The following is a 10,620-nucleotide window of genomic DNA, read 5'->3' as shown; positions in this document are numbered from 1 at the left end:
TATGCACCAAGAGCTTGTAACACTCCAAAGAGAAAGGAAAAATTGAAATCGCATCATATGACCCCTTTAAGTGAACGTAAACAGTGGAGAAAGAAATCGCATGTGTATCATTATATTAGATCAGTGCATCGGGTATTAAAGGGGCAGCAGCCTATAAATACATGCTGCTGTCTGTGTCCTTAATGTTAACAACAAAGCACAACTTTGACAAAACTCTATATTTAATTTATTCAGTGAACACTATGTAGAATTTGCCTTTTCATTCAGTCCCTCTGCTTTTTTGTTTCGTTCAGACGTTTTATGTAGAATAATTTCACAAAGCTAAAGTCAGACCATTCTGTTTTTGCTTCAAAGAACTGTGTTTCATGGCTCCGGTGTCTGTGTTGTACTACAACACCAGTAACTATGCTGATCTTTAAGCATCATTCCATGTGCTGTCTTTAGATACGGTTTGAATCTTCAGACTGTTTGTGTTTCGTTCAGATGTTTTATGTCGAATAATTTCACAAAGCTAAAGTCAGACCATTCTGTTTTTACTTCAAATTTCGAAATTATACAATCTAATTACAATCTATATAACGTGTAGGCCTGTGTAGCATCTTTGTTTGGATTGTGATTAAACTGCAGTGGGTGCCTCTAATTTTAAAGGGAAAGAGCCCAGGCTAAGCCTTAGTTTATATGAAGAGATTTTTTATTTGTATTAATTTATTTGATTTGATTTATTTAAAAAATTCAATTTAATACCTCATTTTGTTAATAAAAAAAAATTGTATTGTGAAATCAGTATCTTGAATCATATCGCATCGTGATTAAATGAATCGTTACATCTCTATATGCTCGCTGCTCAATGTGAAAGCACGCACGTGATGGAGATTTACCGCTTATTACAGAACGGCTTTACTGACAAGATGCGCGTTAAATATCGCATGCGATTTATCGTGCAGCCCTAATCTATTTATTTATTTTTTGTGGTTGTTAAAGGGATTGTTCACCCAAAAGTAAAAAATGTAATCTTTCACTCACCTTCAAATCATTCCACACCAAAAAAAACGAATATATGAAGATATTTTTTACTTGCTTGAAGCATAATACCTTACTGGTTCTCACACATCAAGCACGTACAGTTGACCTTCTGTTTACCATGTTTTTTGAGCTTTATGTATGCGTGTTGATCAATGTTTACATGTGAATAAAAGCCTAAATTTAAATCTGTTCATAAAGTGAGCATATCTATTCAGAACACTTTAATTAAACCATTCGATTCATTTGCAATCCCTTTATGAACATTTTGAAGCATTAATATTTTGGTGGCGTTTCAGTAGAGGTACAGAAATCTCTTTCATTAATATATCTTCATTTGTGTTCCGAAGATAAAATTCTCATGTGTTTAGAACAACATGAATGTGAGTAATTGATGACAGTTTTCATTTTTGGGTGAACAATCCCTTTTAATTTATAGATTGTAAAATTTAGTTTTGCACTATTAAACTTCTGATTGTTTTGGTTGTCCAGGCAAATGCCCTTACAAGCAGCTGCATCTCAAGCCAACCGATACAGCAATGCAGCTGATGCCCTCGCCGCCCTTGTGGATGCTGCCGCCTCTGCCCCGCAGATGGATGTTGTGAAAGTCAAGGAGGGCAAGCATAATAACAGTAGCTCCCGGGATGATGAAGTGATGTCATCACGACGGGCAGCACTGGAGTCGCAAGAGCTGGAGTGCCGTTCCGTGCAATCTCCATATGGGGACGTATCACTTCCTAGTGGAAAACCTTCCCATCCTGTGTATGCAGAGGGAGGAGGAGCTGCAGGGAGCAAAGAGAAAGCCCCACCCACCAAGTCACGCATGGAGGAGGAGCTGCGCACGCATGGGAAGACCACCATAACTGCTGCAAACTTTATTGATGTCATCATCACGCGCCAGATTGCCCCAGATAAGGACTCCCGTGAGAGATGCTCACAAAGCTCTGACTCCTCCAGCAGCAGTGAGTGTCATCAGATAGACAATGTTTATTTAGTATTATTTATATTGAGTAATAACAATGATGCCAACAGAGGTTGCGTAACTCTGCACATCTGTACAGTTCATGACTAAGAGTCTCATATGTTCACTACCATTCTAAGGTTTGGAGACTTCACCAAGGCTACATTTATTTGATCAATAATATAGAAATATTGTGAAATATTATTACAATTTGAAATAACTATTTTCTAATATATTTTAAAATCTCATTTTATTCCTGTGAGTTTTCAGCAGCCATTTCTCCAGTCTTCAGTGCCACGTGATTTTTCAGAAATCATTCAGATATGCTCTGGTGCTCAAAAACATTTATTATTAAGATCAATGTTGAAAACAGTTTAACTGCTTAATATATTTGTGGAAAGTGTGATACATTTTTTTCAGGATTCTTTGAATAGAAATCATGTATTTGATATAGAAATCTTTTGTAACAAATGCCTTTAGTCACTTTTGATTAATGCATATTTGCTGAAAGTATTAATTTCTTTTCAGAAAGAAAAATCTTACTGACTCCAAACTTTTGAGTGGTAGTGTACATGCCCCAAAGCAGAGCAAACAGGAAGTCACAGTTTCACCATATGCTGGATTTGTGCAAGTTGGTCACAGTGCCACAAGCATCTTTATATCAGAGGCAAAAAGGATGATTCAAGAAATTAGATACTTAAAAGACAGTCAAGACATATACTTAGGGATTTGCTAACAGAGGGCATTAACAGGACACCTAATAGGATAGCTAGTGCCATTGAGGCCATGAGACCTAATAGTCTTAGGAAACCTCGATAGCACAACCTGTGACCCAGCTGGAACGGAGACTAACAACAGTGACAAACTTCTGACCTGAGATTTGACAGGGTTATTCCATTAAAGGGAGTGTAGCTCTTAGCACAGGAAAGAAATTCACTCTCTTTCCTAAGTGACTTACTATAAAGGCTGCTAGAAGTTTTTCAATGCCAACTTCTGTGTAATCTGTTCATTTTATGCCACATCGCTTGGTGGTAGATATTATCAGATGGATTTATTTATAACAATGGCATGTTGTCTTCAAAATAAACAGAAAAGCGTCAAAAGCCACATATGAAAGTTGATGGTGGTACTAAAGTAGTGACACTGCTGCTCAGCATGTTTTTTCTGTTGAATACTAGCAAGTGTTTATTTGGATGCATGTTGAAGACCATGTGCTAAAGGTGTAGATGGCACACCCTCTCCTACTAACAAACCAGCTTTATTTACTTACAAGCCTGTAACATCATGTCTACATGTCGTTCAGTGTCATCCAGTCGTTATGATGCTCAGGGTGGAATTGAGGTGATCAGCCCTGCTAACTCTCCAGCCCTGAGAGAAGAGAAGAACGAAGGATCTTTCCCACCAGAAAGGAGCTCTCAGCCACACCCAGGTGAGACTTCAAATCCCTGGCGCCACAGCCAAGAACTTGAATGTCTGTTCTGTCAAGATGGGGTGAATCTCCTTAAATATTTTAGGAACACATCCAGGTTATTTTTCACCAACAAAAAGAAAAAAAATGTTTATATTATTTCGATTAATTAGAGCTATTAAGATTTTTTCATTGTGACATGATTTTCATGACAGATGGGTTTTTTTGTTTGTTTTTTTATCTGATCTTATGTTGTGTAGGATTAAGGTTTGACATTAACCGGTTCAGGCAGTCAGGAGATTCAGGACCTTCTGCCCCTCAGCAGCCCCCCTCCTCACAAGCAGACAGTTATGGGCCTGTCCCGAAAACACACCGCATCATGACCCTCGCTGACCACATTTCGGTAAGTCACACTCATACTCTTGATGCTTTGTCATGTCACTCCTCCTTCATTGCCCTCACTTTCTCTCTCTCTGTCTTGCAGCATATCATTACACAGGACTTTGCCAAGAGCCAAGATCCTCCCCCATCATCCAGCTCACTGCCTTCCTTTTCATCCTCCTCCTCACTCTCCTCCACATTCCAGAGCTCTGGTGTGGGAGGTGTTGCAGGTCGAGTTAAAGCCCCTAACCGCTATAGCCCAGAAAACCCAGCTCCTACTGCACACCACCAGAGACCACCAAACAGAGTATCTCCCGAGAACTCTTCCGATAAACCAAGAGCGAGGTACATATGAAAACAAACACACAGTGTATACATACAACGGCAGACATTTCACTCAAATGAGAGTCATTTGGACAAAAATGCGCACAAGCCTTTTAAAGAATGTGTAACGAGGCCAGCTGGTAAGAGTTGCGCAGGGAAACCTCAATCTCAAGAAGTGCACTAGTGACTGGCTCTAGGCAGGGCGGTTGGGACCAAATGCATACACACAAATTATTGTTCAAAGGTTTGGGATCTGTACTTGTTTTTGTTTTGTTTTATTTCTGTTCAGCAAGGACTTATTAAAGTGATCAAAAGTGACAGTAATGACATTTATAATGTTACACAATATTTATTTCAAATAAATACTGTGCTTTTGAAATTTATATTCATCAAAAAATCCTGAAAAAAAAAAGTCAGTTTCCACAAAAATATTAAATTATAATATTTCTCAATACTATACATTGTGAAATATTATAATTTAATGCTTTTAGTCAATGTTTGTATTATTAATATTATTATTCATTGTTTTTACTGACTTTTAATCAAATAAATACAGTCTTGGTGAGCAGAGTTCTTTTAAAAAAAAAAAAAAAACATTACAAAAGCCTTGCCTAAATCCAGACTTTTGAATGATAGTGTATGTGAATATTTGTATACGGGCACACCCAACCAACAGTCTCTATTGAGAGCACAAGGACCTTAAAGGTTTTGGAAATTGGTTTTAAAATTGGGTGTCCTAAAATGAATGTCTCTGTAAACTGCCAAAAAATTAATAAATAAAAAAATTTCGACCATAGTTAGATTCTTTTAGTCAATCTCAAATCTTGTAGATTTTGCGCATACACAGGGAAGTCCATATATGTGAAGTAGGAAGCTGAGAGCATAGTAGTTAAATTGGATCATTGAAGTGAAGTGCCATTTTCAGCTTCACAATTGTGACAAAACAACATTGTGCCCTTTTGCCCCATCTCTAAATACGACATTCAGTCAGTCTTTGAAGGGTCTCGTCGGTGCAACAGTATCTGTACAGGGCAGGTTTTTTAAAAATATAGAGTTGATTGGCTACGTCTGGCTGAAGTTCTAGAATGATTAACATCGCTTACAGCCCTTTCAACTAATCTGTGAAACACACTAAAAACAGCACTGCTGTCCCAGAAGCAGCCTCTTATCCATCTTTGTCTCCCAGGCCAGGTAGGTCTCCTGATCGAGGACGAGGACCGGAGAACTATGAGCCCATCTCTCCTCCTCAGGGTTATTCTGGGTTGGATAAACAGGAGGCCAGTGTGCTGCAGGGTCAGAGACGAGAGCAGGATCTCCCTGAACAGAGGTAGAAATTGATTGTCTCTCTTTACTACTTTGCTGTATAAGCCTTTATTTATGCCTTTTTAAATTACCTATAATTTTTCAGGCTTTTGTTTAGAATGATAAAGAAAAAAAACACTCAAAGGAAAATTATATGAAAAAGTTGTAATAAAGTAGTTTAATTAAATTAAAAGCAACTGCCTGTGTACCTGAATGTTGTCTGTTTATTGTCTTAGTTATTTTGGGCTAGCCAAATTTCCTATGCCGTATGCATTGTGAGATCTTAGACCTTTCTTTTGTGTCAGGACTGACTCGCGCTCCCCAGGCAGCAGCAGTTACCTGCCCTCATTCTTTACCAAACTGGAGAGCACGTCTCCTATGGTTATGTCCAAAAAGCAGGAGATCTTCCGCAAAGCAGAAGTCGGTGAGTGACAACAGCAAGCCCATTTTCTCAGAGACCTACTGACATTCAAGCTCAGAATATTTACTTCACTGCACTGATAAACTGATGCTGAGTCTTTTATTTAGACTATGCGCCCAATACTCGTACTCTTACTCATAATCATTAAAATGCTCCGATACCAAAAAAACAATACCACACATTGTGTGAACAGTGCTGTGTCCAGACAAAGAACCACAGAACAACAGAGAGCAGAATGGAGTTATTAGAAATTAAGGATGTCTGTGAAGAACATGCGTGTAATATAATGTTAAACATTCAATATCCACGCCTGTATAGCTGATGTGCACGAGCTGATGAGCAAAGCACGCTGTGGGAATTGAGCACGTGTCGAGCAAGTATCCCTTTCTCACAGATATCACTGGAAAGTTTGTTGTTTGGTCAGGGAAATAACTGAAGGAAATATGTTTGCTAAATGAAGCCAACTAGCATAATTAATACTATATTCTGGTTTCTGTACCCAATATTTTTAAAAATTACAAATGCAATGAAAATACTGGTACCTGTATTGGCAAGTACCAAAAGTGAAAGTATCGGCATCGGAGTCGTTCTGGAAAAAGTGGTATCGGTGCATCCCTAATTTAGACAATTGCCACCTGATTAGCACCTAATTCTACCTCCCGTTTGCTCCTGACCTCAACAGGTAACGCTCAGCCAGGCACAGAGATCTTCAATCTCCCAGCAGTAACAACATCAAGTGAGTTTCCCAACTTATCAGTATGATTAATTTCACCGTAAAAACATGTAACTGCATCAACACTTGCATCATTTGATGTATTTTTCTGTGTTTGTGTTGCATGTGTTTTATATCATAGTTTAAACACTTCTTAAATTGGTTTCAGTGTTTCCAATATGTGCATGCGTGTATGTTTTTTTATCCTTTACAGGCAGTGTAAACCCTAGAAACCACTCGCTTAGTGATCCAGCCAGTAATCTGGGTCTGGAGGACATCATCAGGAAGGCTCTGATGGGGAACATGGAGGAGAAGCAGGAGGACCAGCAGCAAGCCCAGCTGGGGACAGGAAACACCTCAGGCAGTATTTCAGACAGCCGACAGGAGGCCAGCCCATCCCCTAACACAGGTTCATACTGTAAATTCACATCAATGAACATACATTTTCTCTAAAACAGAAAAAAACATACCAACATGCTGAACTTTCTGCAGAGTGCTTTGTGGGTCGGCTAATTACCACGAAAAAAACAGTGTATTGGTCTTTTTAATCTGTGTGGATAAATACACAGATAATACTGGTCTTTAGTGGACAATCACTCTGTATTAGAGCAGTCACAATATCAGATTTTTATTAGTTATCACAGCTAAAAGCATTCATGATAATGAAATTTTCATGATATCTATAGAAATGAAAATAAATAAATGCGGTCAAATTTAGCTTTTTGTTTTCTCTTTTTTTGACCAATGAATCACACTCAAAATGAATGGGAAAGTACTTCCGGAAGCAGCGCTGCTGAGAAAGTGGAGAGAGAAAGTTTGTAACTGTACGAAAGTATCCAAAAAGAACTTGCGGTTGATTGGCACATCCTACAGACTGTGTAACACCTTGTTTGTTTTTTTGTTGTTGTTTTTTTTGCTAAAAAAATACTCTCACATTGGCAAGCAAATTTTTTTAGGTTCATGTTTTGCTTTTGTCTGTCATCTCCAACATGATTTTGAGCGGCAATAAGAGCTACAAATTGTGTCGTTGTCGTCTTTCTCTTTGGTAATGGGTGACAACAAGGTGCATTATCTCCGCCTACTATGTTGATGCAACAACCAGATAGTCACTGCCCCTGGATTATTTACGATATTATCAAATGTGCAGTATTAACATCATCAAAATTTCATTTTTGAAACATATTGTGATACCTCTATTCTGAATGCTGACATCCTTGTCTATCTTTCTGCCTCCATAGCAGGAAAACAGAAGCTGCAGAGTAAAGCTAGCAGCAGAAAATCAAAGTCTCCTAACCCAGGCCAGGCTTACTCTGCCGGACAGCGGCCCTCTTCTGTGTCCTCCGTTCATTCAGAGGGCGATTACCACAGACAGGCACCCACCTGGGCTTGGGAGGACCGGCCGTCATCCACAGGTGAGCGACTTGATTGTGGATTGTTAGATGAAGTTGTTTTGTTAGTGACATTGGTTGAAATTTAAAATGGTTGTTTCTCTTTCCTCTGGCCTCAGGTTCCATGCAGTTCCCTTATAACCCCTTGACGATGCGCATGCTCAGTAGTACCCCTCCCACCTCCATGGCCAGCCCGTCTCCCTCCATGCAGTCCCAGCAGCAGCCACAGGGCAGCGCTGTGGCCCCGACGCGTGCATGGGAGAGAGAGCCACCGCTACTGTCAGAGCAGTACGAGACCCTCTCAGACAGCGACGACTGAGGCAGGTGATCCACCTCCTCCTCCTACACAAGCGTCCACGCCCCACTCCTGTTCACCGTCGCCCTTCTTTTGCTGTCTTTATGAACCCCACTCACTGCCATTTGAGAGTGAGATTATGCTGGTAAGGAGGACGTACGTTTGGTGCTACTTTGGTGCCCACTGGTGGTCAGAGAGAGCATTGCAGAGAGCCACTGATTTCAGGATTGAATCCGATGCTTTGATTTTTGGCCCGTTTGGGGACGAGAGCTAAACAAATCCCAAGTGAATAGAGACATGAAAGTCAAAAGGATGAAGAACTTCTAAAGAGACTTGTTTGCTGAAAATGTTTCTGTAAAGATTTTTTTTTGTCTTTAAAAAAAGAAAAAATCAATATATGTAAATAGAGTAAACTTTTGCAGTGTTTTTCCTTTAACTCGTTTTCTTTTCTGCATTTTAACATTGCTTTTTAAATTGATCCCAGTTGGATGGATTGGTGGGTGGAATAAGACACTGTGGAGATTTTTGTGGTCCATCGGGTGAAGAGCAGTGAGCTTCCTGCTCCTGAAAGTAATGGTCTAATAGAAACTACTTCAAATGAAACGCAAAAAGGACTTCATTACCTTAGTCTCTCCAGATGCGGACCCTGTCTGTGCAGCACTGTTGAGATGTTCTCTGCCCTGTTACTTTAGGGAGGAAGTCACAATCGTTCATCAACTGTTTTAGGAGGGCAGGACCTCAGCCCTTTTCTGGTGTAGGAGTTTGTCTGATTCACAGTAAAACGTCAGACATCAATGTTTCTTAAGTTTTTTCTTTTCAGCTTGGTTCTAGTCTTCAGTAGTGGCCTGTTGCAGATCTGTTCAGAGCGTTTGGCCCTACGGTTGAATGGCTGACAGTTTGACAAGAGTTGTCATCTTTATTTTGTGGTTCTAACTGTTCTTACAGGGCTTTTCTTAAAGGTTGTGCAAGGTCCGCCACCCTTCCCCAGTAACCCTTTTGCTTTTTGAAGTTAAATTTGTTTCTGGGGGTGAATGTGCTTGTAAATCCTCTTTTACTAATCATAAAGGAGCACATATAACGTGTATATTCTGTCAACCGCAAAACAAAAATACAAAGATAAAAATAGGAAGTACCAAACTTGATGCATCTCTGCACCATTGTTGCACTTTTTTTCCTTAGTAATTTTGAGAAACTTAAGATCATACTACCTGCAATCTAAGTTATTTAATGTCATGCAGAGGCCTGGAATGCTTTCAGATATATTCATGTTTCAGTCTCTTACTACATCTGCATTTTCAATTCTTGGAAATCGGACCTAGTTTTTTTTTATTAAGCTTATAAATCGGTACCATTTATCTCAGCAGCTCGCGCTCAGAGATCTGAATATCTCTGTCTGAAAGTGAATAAGCTCAGTTTTAGTTACTTGCAGAAATAGTTCAATGTGACGAAAGCTAATGGAGGTCCCTGATATCTGAAGGCATCTCTTGATCCTGCCTTTTCCCACTTCATGTGCTTCTGCTTTGTTCGAATAACACCACCAGTCTGATCTTTACTTAAATATGATGGATTCATTTTCTTCAGATTCCTAAAAATGTTGAGCTCATATTTGGATATTTTCTGTAATTTTCAGCATCAATGTTATATTCATCCTGTTTTAACGGGATGTCAAGTGTTTACAATGGCATTGACAAAAATGGTGAAACTTGAATCTTAAAGAAAATTAAAATAGCTCATCACGTCAGTATATTTCACAGTTCAGCTTTGCAAGGGTGACTTTTTTTTCTGGTCCGTTCTGAATCAAGACTTGGAAAAAAAAGTTACTTGTCCCCTGATTTGGAAATCCAGTGTTTGTATCACTCTGTCTCCTCAGTAGTGGATGAGAAATGTGCAGACCAATCAATAAAGTAGAACAGAGCTCCACCTCTCTGAAACAAACAGCGCTGTATCTCCTGTCTCTACTGTGTTTCTTTCCAATCAGCTGCCAGAAAAATCCAAGATATTTTGAAAAAGAAGATTCCACCTACTGGTTTGGAATGACATGAGGGTGAATAAAAGATTACAGAATTTTCAATTTTGGGTGAACCTTTCGTTTAAGTTCCCCAACAGCACTACAGCAACTGAATGCAACTAAAACATGTTAAATTTAATATAGAATTTGACACATTATGTACTGCCTGTGCACCCAGCGTCTTTAAAGGGTTAGTTCACCCAAAAATGAAAATTCTGTGATTAATTACTCACCCTCGTGTTGTTCGAAACCTGTACGACCTTCTTTCATTTTCGGAACACAATTTAAGATATTTTTGATGAAATCTGAGGGCTCTCTGACCCTCCCATAGACAGCAAGGTAACTACCACGTTCAAGGTCCAGAAAAGTACCAAGATGATCGACAAAGTAGTCCGTGTGA

The 10,620-nt window shown here is 39.3% G+C and overlaps 1 protein-coding gene across 1 annotated transcript in view; it reads left to right on the top strand.

The window, feature by feature from the left end:
* Window positions 1-10,409, top strand: part of LOC107718342 (nuclear receptor corepressor 1-like) — a 128,275-nt gene extending 117,866 nt beyond the window's left edge. Inside the window, exons 37-46 of the mRNA XM_016525389.1 lie at window positions 1,513-1,982; window positions 3,285-3,410; window positions 3,650-3,792; window positions 3,874-4,115; window positions 5,281-5,421; window positions 5,702-5,820; window positions 6,500-6,553; window positions 6,744-6,938; window positions 7,768-7,941; window positions 8,037-10,409. Of these exons, the coding sequence (XP_016380875.1) occupies window positions 1,513-1,982; window positions 3,285-3,410; window positions 3,650-3,792; window positions 3,874-4,115; window positions 5,281-5,421; window positions 5,702-5,820; window positions 6,500-6,553; window positions 6,744-6,938; window positions 7,768-7,941; window positions 8,037-8,236 (1,864 nt within the window). The 3' untranslated portion in view covers window positions 8,237-10,409. The remainder of the gene's footprint in view (window positions 1-1,512; window positions 1,983-3,284; window positions 3,411-3,649; window positions 3,793-3,873; window positions 4,116-5,280; window positions 5,422-5,701; window positions 5,821-6,499; window positions 6,554-6,743; window positions 6,939-7,767; window positions 7,942-8,036) is intronic.
* Window positions 10,410-10,620: the final 211 nt, after the last annotated feature.

Source organism: Sinocyclocheilus rhinocerous, unplaced genomic scaffold (genome assembly GCF_001515625.1).
Source record: "Sinocyclocheilus rhinocerous isolate Xijiao unplaced genomic scaffold, SAMN03320098_v1.1 scaffold1565, whole genome shotgun sequence".
Lineage (NCBI taxonomy): Eukaryota > Metazoa > Chordata > Actinopteri > Cypriniformes > Cyprinidae > Sinocyclocheilus > Sinocyclocheilus rhinocerous.
Note: the sequence above shows the minus strand (reverse complement) of the source record. Positions and strands in the feature narration are given on the sequence as shown.